The sequence below is a fragment of the Acomys minous genome (assembly GCF_964271855.1).
Source record: "Acomys minous genome assembly, chromosome: 3".
In the NCBI taxonomy this organism is placed as follows: Eukaryota; Metazoa; Chordata; class Mammalia; order Rodentia; family Muridae; genus Acomys; species Acomys minous.
This window is the reverse complement of record NC_140485.1, coordinates 79,373,989-79,390,514: the sequence shown is the minus strand read 5'-3', so window position 1 is coordinate 79,390,514 and position 16,526 is coordinate 79,373,989. Positions and strand designations below refer to the sequence as shown.

Below are 16,526 nucleotides of genomic sequence, written 5' to 3'. Positions count from 1 at the left end.
CCATCCATTCATCCATCCATTCATCCATCCATCCATCCATCCATCCATTCATCTATCCATCCATCCATCCATCCATTCATTCATTCATTCATGCACATGCATGTGTGTGTACACACGTGTCTGTGGAAGCCCAAGGAGGATGTCAGGTGTCCCGCTGTCCCTCTGCCTTACTCCTTTGAGACAGGGTTTCTCACCAAACCTGGAGCAAGAAGACCGTCAGCAAGTCCCAGTGAACCTCTAGCTCCACTCTCTGGTGCTGGGTTAAGGCCACGTCCACGTTTTTATGAGTTCTGGGATTAGAACCCACGTCCTCACGCAGGGGCAGCAGTGTTCTCGCCCGCTGAGCCATCTCTCCGGCCCCAAGTCCACCATCTTTGAAGCTAATTTTGTAGAAGTTGAATGAAAAGCGCATGCGTGACCACCATTTTGTCCTGTTTTTCCTGATGTACAGATTCCCCTGTACCAGAAGACCCCCGCGGACCCTCCTACCTGAAGGCTGCTTAGTTCTCCCTGTTATTAACACCACACTCTTTTCTTTCACCCTTCCTTTCTTTTTGGGTGCGTGTGTGTGGATCCCGGAGGATGACACCCAACGTCTTCCTCCATTGCTTTCCATCTTGTTTTTCGAGAGGATCTCATCTCACTGAGGCAGCTCGGCTGGCTGACCACTGAGCTCCAGGGATCCACACGCGCCCCCCCTCACATCCCCCACCCCCAGCACTGTGGCTACAGACACTGCTGAGCCAGGCTTTCACGTGCATGCTGGGGGTCACCAACTGAACCCACCTCCAGTGCGCGCCGGCCCTGTTCTTCATGGAACTTACGCTAATGTCACTTTATATACCAACTAGTTTATTTCTCTCTACCAGAATCTAGTTCCAACAAGAATAAAATCAGTTTTCTTTGTTTTCTGACTCTCTGGGGTTATGGCTGGCACCCAGAGGTGCTTAATAAACCTCTATTGCCTAGAAGGACACGTGGATGAAGGAGGCAGTTAAAAGTTGAAAGCATGTGTTGGAAAAACCAACAAAGAAATGCTGGTGATATCACCTTCCCCAGAGATGCCAGAGAAAGAAGAGGGATTCCACATTTAGCCCTGGGCTACATAGACAGGCACCTCAATGTTTAGTCCCTAACCAACCGGCTGAGTGGGACAAGCAATAGTCATGATTGTTTAGCACAAATCCTTTTTTTGAGCAAAATCTCACTAAGAGTCCAGTGCGTACAACTTGATAGCCAAAAGCAGATTTATTATTAGAGCTCAGTCTCAAAAAAATAAAAATTAAAAAAATTATCCAGTGGTTATGAGGAATCTAGGAAAACCTGGCCTAGCAGTGCCAGCTTAGAAGTAAAGGGCTGGCTAGGGCAGCTGAGAAGTGGGGTTCTCTGCCTCCCCCTCGGCTGCTCACGGCTTTCAGGCGAGGACTGTGTGCCTGGCCCTGCTCGGGGCTCCCAGGGCCCCGAACGCATGGTCTTTCTCTGAGCTCTGGACCTGTTCTGTCTGAGAGAGGAGAGCTCCCTCACCAAGTCCTCCACCTCCCACTGCTCCTCCTTCAGCCTCCGGCAACAGTGCAAGGCAGCAGGGTCAATGGGGTGCGCCTCCGTGTTGAAGATGTAGCCCCCAGCTCCCAGGATGCACTCCCCGTGGGGGGTCATCACAGAGTCAAAGGTGGAGCCGTTGTTGTGGATGAAGTTGTTTGGGTGAAAGAGAAGGTAGAGGTATTTCACAGTCTCGGCCAGGAAGAAAGACTCCATGCGGTTGTCAAGCTTGTGGTCCCGGAGGTCCTTGATCTGCCAGGGGAGGGGGGAGGCGAGTCAGAACAGCAGCGCGGTTAGGGAGTAAGGGTCAGGCAGCCCCTTTAGAAACTGCTCTGCCACCAGACAGCTTGGGGCTTTTGGGTGAATGAGTGATTCATTTCCGCCACCATCACCTCTCACCTGAATCGCGACAAACTGGGTTTCCTGCTTCCATCCTTCCCCTGCCATTTCTTCCTGCTTGAACCCTTTTCTTGCACTAAGCACACTCTCACCTGAGGGTCTTTGTGAACGTTTTTTAAATGCAGATGTAAGGAAGTGAGGGAGATAAGAGGCTGATGGGGGAAACAAAAAAAGGATCTCTGCCCCTGTGCCTCTGAGCTTCCTGAGCGCTGCTGTGGTCTCTTTACCCTTTCTACACATTCTGTCATCTGCTCACGTGTAGACAGACAGCTAGATGACAGATACAGAGAGCTGTAAGTCCTGCACAATGTCGAGTACGGAGCCCCAGAGTTAATATTATTGAAGACTGGCGCTGACAACAGACCACTATGGAGGGACACTGGGACTACTTGGCAAGCTGCACTGAAACCAATGTAGCTCGTCAGCTTATTGCTAAATAACTCCTGGAGCTGTGGAAAAACATCAATGTATCCATCTGCTTCTGACACACTGCTGATGACAAACAGCGACACAGTATTCCTGATGTGCCCTTCCTTGATGAGCGTCAGGCTTTCACTATGGTAAATAACTAACCAGGGATCAGCTGTAGAAAAGTTTAAACGTTCACAGGCAGAGATGAGTAGGGTAATTTACTACAAACGCTTCTTTTAGCTTCTTAGATTTGCCAATACACTTAAGGGAAATTAATTCTCAATGGACATTTAGCTTGCACAATACTGTGACTCAACGATGGACTCAATCAAAAACCAAGTCAGATTTTTCTTCCCTGTTTGACAAGGAGTGAAGGGCTGTTCCCATCATGCACCTTGGGAGGCCTCCAGGAAACCTTCTTTTCATGGAAACGAGCTTTCCCAGTGGACTTATTGCTTTGGCTTTTCAGAGAACTAAACACACTGGAAGTCAAACACAGCACTGCTTTACTATCCCATATACTACAGTCTTCTCTATCAACAAAAGAGTCTAGCAGGAGTGTAGCTCAGTGGTAGGACACTTGCCAGCACACAGCAGCCTCTAGCTCGAATCTTTAGCATCATGAAAAGAGATAAGGACCTAGCTATACTTTACTTATAAAATATTGTCACATTAAATTTTTTTTGCAAAAGTTTTGCTGTTTTGTTTTGAACTCCACACCCCAACACAAACTCTATAGACTCTCAGGACACCCCTAGCACGTTCTCTTCTACATTTGTTTTATATGTATCCAGCGTCTGCCTGTGCCTCGCCTGTTGGGTCCTCTAAGAGTGTCAGCTCTCACCAGGCGTGGTGGCACAAGCCTTTAATCCCAGCACTCGGGAGGCAGAGGCAAGTGGATCACTGTGAGTTCAAGGCCAGCCTGGTCTACAGAGTCTAGGATATCCAAGGCTAACAGAGAAACCTTGTCTTGAAAAACCAAAAAAAAAAAAAAAAAAAAAAAAAAAAAAAGGAGAAGAGGACCAAAGTTTGCAGCCCGAGCTGACCAAATCCTACTCTCTGCTGTGCCAACAAAGGCGCCCCGTGGTCTACCCCTCCCCTTCTGAGAGCTGCTCTCTACCGGTCCTCCTGTTTACTCTCCTCCACTCCAGCCACACTGGCTGCTTTTCTGTCTCCCTGACACATTTTCCTTACTTTTCCAATAAGGAACTAAAATGAGAGCTCATGAGAGCAAGGGTCCCCGTCTGCCTGTGTCTCTAACCCATGGCCCAGAACAGTGCCTGGCACATGTAAGCCGTACCTACAGTAAGTACCTGAGAGAACAGAACTGTTTATTAAGGTATCCAGGTTTGAATACAGGGCTATAGAGCTCTAGATTTCCTCTCTTAAGATTCACTTAGGGGCTGGAGAGATGGCTCAGTGGTTAAGAGCACCGCCTGCTCTTCCAGAGGTCCTGAGTTCAATTCCCAGCAACCACATGGTTGGTCACAACTATCTGTAATGTGATATGATGCCCTCTTCTGGCCTGCAGGTGTACATGCAGGCAGAACACTCTATACATAATAATAAATAAATAAATAAATATTTTTTTTAAAAGATTCACTTAAAAAGTCCTCAGACAACTCTTTCTACAAACCTCACTTTGAAAAGCATCACTCTGACAGCAGAGGACCACTGATGCAGGCAGAGGTAAGCCAAGGGCTTAGGGTCTAGTCTACCTTGGTAGTTAAGCCCCTGCCATTTGTAAAACTCCATTTTGGTTGTGACAATTCCAGTAACTACAATAATTTGGCTTCTAGAAGTAATTAACTTGTTTCTTCATACGTTTGACTGCCCGGGGACCCCACATAATGGCCCCTAGGAGAGATGTCTGTCAGTCACCTACTGCTCTTTAACTGTTTACTCACCTTCTACCTCTAGCAACAACAAACTGCAGGCTCAGGAGAAACCTAGCCTCCTTCCATGATCCCTCTGCTGTGTCCTATAACTGTACCATCTTGTAAGGGGACACTGGGCGCATTTTTTAGAGGCCCTCTGTAGATTTCTTTCCCCAAATAAGGCCTGTACTGCCATGAGTCACTCTGCCCTTGCCTGCCTTTCCTCCTTGCTGACCTTTCACACTTCCACCAGACACATGGCCTTCAGCAAGCGTCTGTTCCTAAGTTTAGAACCACTCCCTTCTGGTGATAAGGCTCCAGCACTGCCAAATCACCACTATGGCTTCTGAGCGGCAATAGGTGACACTTCCACTTCCCCGGGCCCCTGAAACACTAACCGTTGCGAATCCACACTCCACCTTGCTGATTTTCTCAATGGACTCCACAGCATCTCTCCCAAGTTCTAAGAGGGTGGGGTCCCCTGTGGCACGGTAGAGGTACATTGCACTCTCGATGAGTTCTGTAAAGCCAAGCAAAACTTCAGTGGCTGGGCAAGCGTGGCGGGGGGCCTGCTCAGGGAAGGCAGCAAAGAACTCCTCCCCGCCAGGACCTGGTCGGCACAGGCCCCCTGAAGAGAATCAAGGCATAGCTTTTGGGACCACTTGGCAAACTGCAACCAATGAAACCAGTGCAGCTTATGAATTTATTATTAAATAAGTTCTGACAGTATGAAAACTGTGAAGACTGAATGTGTCTGTCTTTGGTTCTCAGAGCCGAGATGCACAGGTTCTGGAGCTCAGTGGGGCACAGCAGACTCCTGTCCCCCAGGGAGAGAGAGGCAGCCAGGCTCTGGGACAGAGAAGGCAGCAGAAGTCGTGACCTGATCTGCAACGTCTGTTACCTCCCTGACTTCATAGTGCACTCTGTCTGACGGGCAAGTAGTCCCAGCAGCAAAGTGACAAGAACACCATGGAATATAGCTCTGGGAAGGGGCATTTACCCAACATGCGCAAGACCCTGGGTGCAATTCCCAGCACCACAGAAAAAGGAAAAATATTAATTATGACACATTAGCTGGGTGTGGTGCCACACACCTAAGATGCCCACACCTGGGAAAGGATGGTATGAGAGTCAAGAGTTTTAAACCATCCTCACCAGTAGTAAGCTCAAGGCTACAGCAGAGTATGAGAAGGTGCTCCAGATGCTCTGAGGGGTCCTATTCTACACCGCTGCTGACTGTGGTGCTCAGCCCGGCCCCTTCCTCAGCTGGATGTTGGCCAACAGGCATGGACCCAGGTAAGACTACTTGTCCTTAAAAATATATGTTTATTGCTTTTAAACACATGAAAACTTGTCATGGGGAAAAATGGTTTTATGTTGCTGATGGCCTCAGTGGGCAAAAGCAAGAGCTTGTTAGGTTTCTCTTCCTTTCTTTCCTCAGGTTCCACAGGTTAGGGTTAGGGTTAGGGTTAGGGTAGCCCTGGCTGTCCTGGAACGAGCTCTGGACACCAGGCTGGCCTTGACTTCTCAGCGACCCGCCTGCCTCTGCCTCCCTAGCTCTGGGATTACAGGTGTCCGCCACCGTCCTCAGCTTCACTGTTTTCTACTTCACACTTACCTCTTCTCAAATAAAAGGCCGCCTCTCTCTTCCCTCCCCAGCATCTCCTCTGGTCTTCTCCTTTCCTGGCCCTGGCTTCTGATGTGAGCTCTAGCTCTCACTCACGCTCTCATCTTCTCACTTCTGTAGTGATGGGGGGCAGAGCCAGGGCCACGCACATGCTAGGCACACCACCCACCACTGAGCCACGGCCACAGCCTCATCGACTCTTAGTTTGGAGAACAAGTCTCTGCCTGTCTCCTCAGATCTCCTGACCCTTCCTCCCTCATTCCACGATCCTCTAAATAAGAGCTAATTCAACTGCTCACATTCTAGGGTGCATTCCAGAGCAGATGGACACACGCAGAAAAGGCAGTGCTCTCCTGGGAGGCCGCCCTTTGCTGCTGGGAGCTGGCTGGGGCAAGGCCAATTTGTTCTCTTTCTCACACATGAGCTTACTGTGTGAGCCAGTGCTTTGCTGTATGTCACCCTGGTCAACTCTCAAGGACAGTCCAGGGAGGTAAAGGCCTTTTGAGGACTTCAGGCTAGGTTCTCTAACTGCCACTGAAGACCATGCCCAGTCTGGTGGTACATACCTTTAATCCCAGGATTTGGGAGACAGAAACAGGCAGATCTTTGTGAGTTCGAGGCCAGCCTGGTCTATATGGAGTCCAGGACAGCCAGGGCTACACAGAGAAACCATGTCTTAGAAAAACAAAACAAAAAAGAAGTCATGAGAACAAATGTCTGAGAAACAGAAAGAAGTGCAGTCTGTGCGGTGTCCTGCATGGGACGGCCGATGCTCTACTGACATCACAGTACTGCAGTCCGTACGGTGTCCTGCACGGGACGGCCGATGCTCTACTGACATCACAGTACTGCAGTCTGTGCGGTGTCCTGCACGGGACGGCCGATGCTCTACTGGCATCACAGTACTGCAGTCTGTGCGGTGTCCTGCATGGGACGGCCGATGCTCTACTGCCATCACAGTACTGCAGTCCGTGCGGTGTCCTGCACGGGACGGCCGATGCTCTACTGGCATCACAGTGCTCTTTCCCCTCCAAGTCCTACATCCCCTGGCGTTAGAGGAGGAAAGGAATGGGGCAGAGAACACAGGATGGCGGAGGCATGAAGAACATAGGTCTTGTGGCTCAAAGGAAATTCAGGTGGCAAGGGAGGACGTGCAGAGACTCCCGTGTGACCTGACTTACACTGGACCATGTGCCTACCTCCTGACTAATCTTGGCCTCTGTCTCCCTAGCCCTTCCTTCCTCACAGCTCTGAACTTCCCTGCAATGAATCAGAAGACATCAGAGCTGGCAGTGGACTTAAGACAGAGTCCAATCTGTGGTCCTCTCCTTGATTCTGACCTGCCAAGACGAGAGTTGAGACTCAATAGCCTAAGGTCCATGGTTCTAACATTCCACAGTGTAGAAGTGGACTTTTCATAAACCACTGACAGAAGTGGCCTGCAGCTCATGATGTGCTGGTGGCAGAAGTCCCCAGGATTCAGCCTGCCTGGCATCTCTCTTTTTTATCATTTCTCCAAGTTTCAAAGACACTGGACTTAGACAGGAGACCTGGGTTCTGGTCTTAGCTCCTACAGTTAACTGCCTTGGGTGAGCCTCTTCAACTCAGCAGAACTCAGTTTCCCTCCTGAGGAGGAAAACCATCAAGAGCCATTAGAAGCCAGGTGTGGTGGCACATTCCTTTAATCTGAGCACTCGGGAGGCAGAGGTAGGCAGATCTCTGTGAGTTTAAGGCCAGCCTGGTCTACAAAGAGAGTCCAGGACAGCCATGGCTATCACACAGAGAAACTCTGTCTCAAAAAGCAAAAGAAAACAAAACAAAAAAGAGCCAGTAGAGAGGACAGAAAAACAGCCTGGAGAGCATCTGTGAAGGGCTAAGGTGTGGAGAACCAGAGCCTGCAGGTCAGCCATGGACCAAAGGCACTGCTTACCCGGTCGAAGTGGGTAGCCTTCTCGCTTTTCCACTGTGTATCCCTGAGGAATGTTGTAGAATTCTGGTAGCCCCCCAAATTGCTTCCATACAGTGTAGTAGTTGAGGAAGGTCCTCATGGCATTGTCAATATCCCCAATAAGGCTCTGTGGAGGAAAAAAAAAAGGTCATCAGGTCAGCAGACTCAGGCCCAGAGTCCACAGGTAAAACCTCACAACCAATCGATATCTAGGGAAGGACAAAGCAAAGCCTTGGAAGCCAAGAGTGCTGGTGTCAGCCCTGAGGCTGGCCGCTGACTCTGCAGCCCTGAGCCACAGAGTGAACCTCTCAGGGCCTTGACTGTAAGACATAAAACTCAACACCTATCTCGTTCCTTGTTGAGGACTCTCTGAACCTCCATGGTCAGCGTCTGCCTCTACCAGTCTTTTACCTTGGAGAGCTGATCCAAGATTCTAAGTGCAGGGGAAAGACTGACATGTTGAGACTCACGAGGACCCCACACCTCCAACAGACGGCCATGCTTACTAGTGGCCTTTTTCTTACCTTATTCCTTATGTAGACCTAAGAGAATGAGAGTGCTGTTTCCCTACACTGCGAACAGCCTTTTGAACATGCGGTTCTCTGCTTTCTTTACTCATTCAAGAGTCTACCTCGGTCTTCTTCCACGTATACAGAGAGGGCCCGCCTGTTTAGACAGCTGCCCAGTATTCTGTCCCAGAGACCCACGTTTCACCCACTCTATAACTGCTCATTTGGCTTGATTCCAGTCTTTTGCCATTTGCTGAAACAGTCAATGCCGCAATGAATACTGCCTACAAATCACTTCAAGCATATGAAAATGTATCGGTAAGACAAATATCCAGAAATAGGATTTGTGGGTCAGAGAATATATGTTACTGTTAAGTCTATTTAAAGACCCCTTCCTTCCTTCCTTCCTTCCTTCCTATCTTACAGACAGGCTCTTCCTATTTGACTCTGTCCTAGAACTTGCTATGTAGACCAGGCTGTCTTGAACTCACAGAGACCCATTTGCCTCTGTCTTCCAAGCACTGGAATTAAAGGTGTGTGCCACCATGGCCAGGCCACTTTCCTGCTTCTATTTAATAACTTTAAAATTTTAATTATTACTCCTAGTGCTTTACTGTAGTGCAATAGCAATCTTCCTGTTCGTGTTTCCTTGACTCTTTATGTGTGCATGTGTGGATGCATGTGTGCTCCTGTGCAAGTGTGTGCATCTGCACAAAGGGAGGCTGCTCATTCTCACGGCCTCTGAAGTGTCTTTCTCTTAACGCTTGGGAGGCAGAGGCAGGGAGATCAGCAGTTCAAGGCCATCCCCCATTACACAGTGAACTCAAGGCCAGCCTCGGGTAGATGAGGGCCTGTCTCAAGACAAAGCAAAAGGCATCATTTAGATTACAAAAATATTTTTGCACATGAAATATTTAGGTATAGGTAGGGGTAGATTAGATGGGCTCGAAGGTCTCTTCTAACTGTAATTCTACCAGACTGTATCGGGGTAAAAAATCAGGACGGTGGGCAGGGCGGGCCACCGTGTCAAGTAAGGAACTGGGCACAAATGCCCAGTGGAAAAGTAGCTGTTGTCAGTGGCTGCTCCTATGCGGCCTGTGGCAACGCTGCACACGGCTGCGGGTGGCACCGCACCTGCAGGCACCTGGGCGCTCAGCTGCTTAACGCTCTCTTAGGTAGAATCACGTCTCTGCCCAGCTTGCTTTGGCTGCTTCTTCCACGCACCACCCCCAGAGCACTCAGCAACCCCTCTCTTTGACAAATCCTACCTGAAGGCCAGGCCAGTAGGCCTCCAAGGACTGGAAGACTGGCATGGACACGGTCCCCTTGTACATCTGCACCCAGAGGTACCAGTCATCGAAGTAGGTGTAATTCCGAATGGCCTTGTTGTACTCTGCATTGTGGGAGATGAGGTAATGGACACAGGTGAGAGAAGGGACAGCAGAAGCATGCACTTACGCCTGGCCTCGGGGCACACTGGGACACACTGAGGGAAGCACAAGCGAAAGGAACACGGGTTCAAAGCCCCGCCTCAACTCCAGCCCACCACTAGGACAGCGCATAATAAATATAATCTGGACGGACAACAAACCAAATACAGACATAAATTCATGACCTCTGTCAAAGATGTAATAAGAATTTAAACAACCCACGCTCAGAGCTTGGTGCAGTGTTTGGTATGCCAATGTTACCCAATAAATATGCACTAAATGAATCAACAGCGGCTGTAATGACTATCACTGTGTGCTTGACAAGCCGACATGACAATTATTGCTAGTGTTCAGTGGCCTGAAAGGTCAACGTATTTACTGACCAGCTAAGTGTGACCCTCTGCAAATAGAGGACTAGGGGAAACTGGAAAATGACTAAGGCACAGGGCAGATGCTGACGGCTCCGCACTTGGAGGGGAGGCATACTGCCTGCTAGGCAGGACACACAGACTAAGCTCTGACGGAAGGACGGAGGGTGGACACACGGAGTGTCCGTACTCCAGCCTGTCATTGGTTCCCTAACTGAGATGAGCAGACATTTGTTCCTGTCTCCCCAGGAACAGTGTCACACAGCAGTGGAAGAGGTGGGAAGAGAAAGAGTTTAAAGTTATCCTTGGCTACCCAGAATTTGAGACAAGCCTAGGCTACATGAGACCCTGACTCAAAACCAGAAATAAATAATCAAAACCAAATAGAACAAACCTAAGCAAAAAAAAAAAAAAAACCTATAAAACAAAAAAGAAAATATTTAGAGCCTCCTGTGGTGCTGAATGCAGAACGTGTGGATTCTGTAGGACCAGGCAGAAACTTGACATACACAACAAAGCACAGCCAACGGGAGAGTCCTATAAGAAGCCCCCTTACCCTGCCCCTTTTACCTAGAAACATGGACATGAGCTTCTTATCCTGAAGAAGGATCGCTCCTTTTACCAGGTACTCAAAATAGGAGTCCACGCCGGCCCCAATGCCTGCGTCCTGGGCCACCCATTTGCCAGTGAGCACATCGATGTGATTGCCAACCTAAGAGAAACACAGTACTTAGGAAGGACCTATCTAGAGCTCTGACTGCCTGCTTAGACGCCAGGCAGGCACCTCAGCGCTTCCTTGCGACATGCAGGCTATGGAGGAGAGCGTGCGGCTATGCCACAGCCATCCTCCTGCACATCTCTACTGTGGAGACGTGGCCCACAGTGGCTTTGAAAGGACTTACTTAGCACACTAGACAAAATGAAAAGGAGGGCATGTATGTGGGAGATGATAACTTGTTTCTAGAATCTGACTCAGACTCAAGACACGAGTTTGTGACTCTAGTGTCTAAAAACCCAAAACAGCTGGGGATGCAGCTAACAGCAGAGTGTCTGCTTAGCAGTCGCAAGGCCCTGGTTCAATCCCCAGTATCAAAAGCAAAGGAGTTCATAAACACACACACACACACACACACACACACACACACACACACACACACACACACACCCTATTCACACTCAGCAAAGACCCAGGAAGCTGATAGAGCTATTGCTTCTGGACAGTTGGGGGCCTGGAGTGAGAGGGGGACTCCACCAGTGTCATTGGGTACCCTTTGTGTATGCTTTGGTTTTTAAATCCCATGACTTTAAAGCCTTTAAAAAGGAATTTTAAAAAAGAGATTTTGTTTTGTTTTGCTTTAAGCCAGGCAGTGGTGGTGCACACCTTTAATCCCAGCATTTGGGAGGCAGAGACAGGTGGATCTCTGTGAGTTCAAGGCCAGCCTGGTCTACAGAGTGAGTTCCAGGACAGCCAAGGATACACAGAGAGACCCTGTCTTGAAAAACCCTACAGAAGGAGGTTTGTTTCATTTTGTTTTGTTTTTATATAACTTGGAGAGTCCAAGTTGGTTGGCAATCAACTGAAAAGACACAGCTACGACGCATACTGGGTGAGTTCGGGGCCCCTCACCAAGGAAGACTGGAGGAAGTTCATTCCGGAGGTGAGTTCCTGGGAATACTAGTAATAGAGGAAGAAACAGATGAAAGAGGCAAGGAGAAGCAATCCATCAAGGGGTGTGATGAGGAAGGTCTCTCCGGGAGGTTACTGAAGGCAGACCCATGGGGTCTGGAGGCTGGTGCAGGAGATGCCCCTCAGAGTGAGCTCACCACAGACATCACAGCAGCAGTCACTGGTGGAGACCTGCTCATAGGACCTGGAGCTACCAGCCCAAAGCAAAGCAGGTTAATCTCCAAAAGGACATGGGTGTTGACAGGCCAGGCTGCACAGGAGAGAGGGCACCAAGTCCACCACAGCCTCGCGCTGGAACAAGACTTGCCTGCACTGGACTAAGGTGCTACCATGGGCCTCTAGGGTGGCATCTCAAGGGATTTTCTGAATTCTCAGACAAGGTCCACTCTCTGAGCTCACAGCACCAAACTTTATGTAAAATCAAAATCACTTTCTTTCTTCCCTTCTTCTTCTACTTCTTCTTCTTCTCCTCTTCCTCTTCCTCTTCTTCCCCCTCCTCATCCTTCTTTTTTGGTTTTTCAAGACAAGGTTTCTCTGTGAAACCTTGGCTGTCCTGGACTCACTTTTGTAGACCAGGCTGGCCTCGAACTCACAGAGATCCATCTGCCTCTGCCTCCTGAGTGCTGGGATTAAAGGCCTGTGCCACCACACCCAGCTCAGCATAGTTCTTAACATGTTAACACCATTGCTCAAATATCTGAGGACCAGAGTGGTTGAACAACCTTGAAGCAGGGCCAGCACTTGAATCTAGCACCAAACTGAATCCAGCATCACTGTCTTGATTGCTTTGGATCAACTACCATTAGTGTCAGTGTCTCATCCCTTTTCAGATTTGAAACTAGCTTTGAGAATTGGTTGGCCCAGAATGTGTTAAATTTCCATTTATTAATAGGAACTGAAGGGAAAATGAAGCCCTAGGGTCAAGTATGCTTGGGAAAGACATTTCTTTACTATTGCACTTAATAACTTTTATTCTGTTCAAGTTCTTTATAACTCTTAAAAAAAGAAAAAGGAAGAGAGCAAAAGTAAAAGCAAAACGAAACAACAACAACAAAAAACTATACCACATGCAAGAATCCCCTAATTTAATTGTTCTGACTTTTTTTTTTTCTTCACAGAACAGCCATTCACCATCTCTCAGTACTGGTGTTCTATGAAACACGGCTTTGCTATGTCGATGGTCACTACGGGGCCAGGTGAAATGGTAATCTATGCCGGTGAGTCAGACGTGTAAAGCGTATGACTCCTTCCTATAATAAAGAAAGGCTCAAAGAGTAACATAACCCTGTCCCTCCGAGGACGAGGTATCTGGCTCTCTCCCTCCTGTGCTAACGGGTTTTATGTCAGCTCGACACGGCTAGAGTCATTTTGGGAAACAGAACTTAACTGAGAGAATGCCCCAGGAGACTGGCCTGTGAGCAAGTCTGTGACACATCTTGCTTGACAGAGAAGGGCCTGGCTCACTGTGAGCAGTGCAGCACCTGGGCACTCTAAGAAAGCCAGCTGAGCAAGCCATGGGGCACAAACCAGTAGGCAGTGTCCCTCCATGTTCCCTGGTCAGCTCCTGCCTCCAGGTTCCTTCCCTGAATTCCTGACCTGATGTCCCCGGGTGATGGACTAAAGATGAAATAAATGCTTGCTTCCCCAGCTGCTTTTGGTCATGGTGTTGTTTCACAGCAGCAGAGACGGTAACTAAGACACCTTCTGTGGCAAGATATAAACAGAGGCCCAGTCTACTTTTGGTATCGTGGCCACTCCTACAACCACTGTAAGATTGCCTTGGATGAACCCTAACTCACGCCTTAGACCTCTGGGTCTCGTAAGTGGAGGCCACACAGGGGCCTTGACTTACACAGGAAAGCAGCAACAGCTGACCTACCAGCCCAATGTCTGACCGGCTCTCCCAGAGGCGCATCAGGGCCACTCTGGCCACATCTTCGAACACAGGGTCACCGGTGAGGCTGCTCAGGGTGGCGAATTCCACAATGAAGGTCCCAATCCCCGCTGTACAAGTAACAGGAGTCTCTCCAGGATTCACGCCACGAAGCAGGTTCACAGTTCCATAGGGCATGCCCGTGGGGGTCTGAAATGCTAGACCGTCAAAACCGTATGACTCCAGGTAGAAGGAGAGAGGGGTGGGTGGTTTGGTGATAGACCCCAAGCTTCAGGCGCTGGTCAGCACTTCTTCCTTTTTTTCCTGGGTAACTGTTTGTGTCTGAGCCAGAGAAAGCTGTATGTCTCACTGTAGGGCCCTTAACCCAGGACCCTGATCTGCCTAACCCAGATGCTGCCAAACACTGTGCTATGTAACCTTGGGCTCCCACCATAACGAGGAGACCTGGAAAGAGCTGCCGCGCTGCACGCCTCCTGTTAGCTAGCACAGCTTTTTATTTTATTTTACTTTACTTCTCTATTCTCACCCTGTGCCTTCCAAAGCCAGGCAGGTAAGTGAGTGTGAAGCAGGCCAGGCTTATGCTTTAGGCAGTAGCGGGGCCACACCGGAAGTCACTCACACTCTCACCAAACAAAATAGATGGGCAGGGGAGTCCATTTTAGAGCCTTGATTCAAATAAAAAGCTCAGGGACTAAAACTATTTTTAAAATAAAACCTAAAAATAAGATGACAACCAAACCACTGATAATACCTCCCTACTTACAGGTAGGAAAATCACGCCTGTAACAAGTGACTCAGCTAAAGGTCACACAGCAGAGTCACTCAGGGAGGGGATTGGAAATGCCTGCCCTGACCCCACCTCTTCAAATCCAGCCCAGCGCTCTGCCCATCCTACCCCGTGTCCAGGGAAGAACTTGACAATGAGCCCAAGACAGAGATTTCCTCTCCTGCCCGAAAGGCCAACAATGGCAGAGCAATCTGCGCGTCACCAAGTTGTGACCTAAGTTGTCAAAACTTGTAAGTGCTACAAGCCCTGGACACTTTGTCTGCTGGAGGAACGAAACTTGCTTTCTGGCACAGGGCAAGCAAGGAGACAGAGTCACAGGCAAGAAAGGCTCAAAGGAATATCTTACGGACAGGCAGTTGGTATTAAAGGAAGGGTGTAAGAATCCTTTCCTGACCTACGGAGGTGACACACTAGTGCTGGCTTTCTAATTACTCAGTATGAACTTTAGAATATATTACTCAGTGCAAATAATTTTTAAATGAGAAAAAAGAAATAGAAGGGGTAACCAGGCAGTTTTCTCCGGGGATGAATCACACAGGACATGTTTGTGAGGAAACGTGTGGCTGTGAGCCATGGGCTATGAGACCTGAACCCAGCTCACCCTCCCGCCTTGGCCTTCCCCAGGGCTGAGAGGCGAATGCTGCAATGAGAGACAAATAAGTGAGATGGCCAAGGAGCTAGCAGAATGCACGCCGTGGCAGTCATGTGTTTGGGTGTGAACATCCCTAGACGTCTACCACACCCAGAAGAGAACACAGCGTCCAGCTGACGCTGCTGAGCCCAGCAGTGATGGCCCCACTGGATAAAAACAGTAAGGCTTGGCATGTAGTCCTGAACATGGCTTAGCCACCGAAACCAATCTCTCTCATCTGGTTTGCCAAGCATCTTCTGTCTCACCCCAGCTCAGCCTTCCAAAAGCACATCTAGCAGGTAAGAATTATGCGTGGCAGAGAAACCGAGCAACAGAGTAGGAGAGGGGCATGGTCAAGATCCCGGCAGCAGAGAAAAGCCTAGGACCTGTAGCTCTTAATGCTCAGGCCAAAGCTATTCCCTGGGGCCCTCTTATTCTAGCAGCATGTGGCCTGGGAGTGGGCAAGAGGGCTCCCTCAAAATAAATGCAAGGCCTGTGAGCCAATGGAACTCACCTTAGCCTATACCTGTAAACAGCAGTAACCCCAGCTTAGCCATCCTGGGCCAAGACCCTCAGCAGACCCTTAAAATGCTTAGGCCTCTCCTGACTTCTATAGTGAACGGTTTCTACGGGGGCAGAAATAAAGATGAGGTTTTAAAATAAAATCAGGGGGAAACTCCAGCACTGCCATTCTTGCTCCAGGCAGAGAAGTACAATTAGCGCCAGATGTGGTGGTGCACACCTGTCAGCCCAGCACTTGGGGGACAGAGGCAGGGCTGTCGGAGCTCAAGGTCAATCCTGTCTACACAGCAAGCTACAGGCCAGGCACAGCGCAACCCTAGCTCACAGGAAGACAGGAAAAGAGGGGAAAGAGGAGGAGGAAAGGGAGAACCAGCTGGGCTCCGTGTCCTTATCATGCCCATCCATGTCCACCCACCCCACCTCTGCCTGGCTCTTACCTGGGAGGAGTTTTCGGGCTGCTTCCTCTGCCATTCTGAGGAGAGGTCCGGAACAGGGCCACCCTGCTTCCACTTCCACACCAGCCTTCTTTGAGAGGAGGTGAGCAGAAAGGAGTCCTCCTACCACTGGAGATGGCACAGAACAGCAGGGTCAGGGCCCTGGACCACTGCTGGAGTGCCTCGCTGGGAAGAAGCTAATGAAAAAGCCACCGCTGCCCAGGCAAAGTGTCGTACACCTCGGATCCCAATGCCTGGGAAGTGGAGGCAGAGTTTGAAGCCAGCCTGGACTACAAGAGAGATAAAAACCAATTCTGTCGGCCTCCATAGTGCCAAAAGGTGTTACAGGAGCTGGGGACAGTATCAATGCCTTCACAGCAGGGGGCCCTGGGAGCTGGGGACAGTATCAATGCCTTCACAGCAGAGTGCCCTGAATGCTGACCTACTGACCTATCCAACAAAG

The 16,526-nt window shown here is 49.4% G+C and overlaps 1 protein-coding gene across 2 annotated transcripts in view; it reads right to left on the bottom strand.

Annotated features, from left to right (window-relative positions):
• Positions 1 to 1,223: 1,223 nt before the first annotated feature.
• EDEM2 (ER degradation enhancing alpha-mannosidase like protein 2) overlaps positions 1,224 to 16,526 on the bottom strand; it is a 29,639-nt gene continuing 14,336 nt past the window's right edge. For both annotated transcript variants that reach the window (XM_084775687.1, XM_084775686.1), the window contains 7 exons: positions 16,067 to 16,192; positions 13,675 to 13,886; positions 10,679 to 10,820; positions 9,579 to 9,703; positions 7,784 to 7,928; positions 4,625 to 4,746; positions 1,224 to 1,791 (listed from right to left, as the gene is read on the bottom strand). In XM_084775687.1, coding sequence (XP_084631813.1) covers positions 1,303 to 1,791; positions 4,625 to 4,746; positions 7,784 to 7,928; positions 9,579 to 9,703; positions 10,679 to 10,820; positions 13,675 to 13,886; positions 16,067 to 16,192 — 1,361 coding nt within the window. In that variant the 3' untranslated portion in view covers positions 1,224 to 1,302. The remainder of the gene's footprint in view (positions 1,792 to 4,624; positions 4,747 to 7,783; positions 7,929 to 9,578; positions 9,704 to 10,678; positions 10,821 to 13,674; positions 13,887 to 16,066; positions 16,193 to 16,526) is intronic.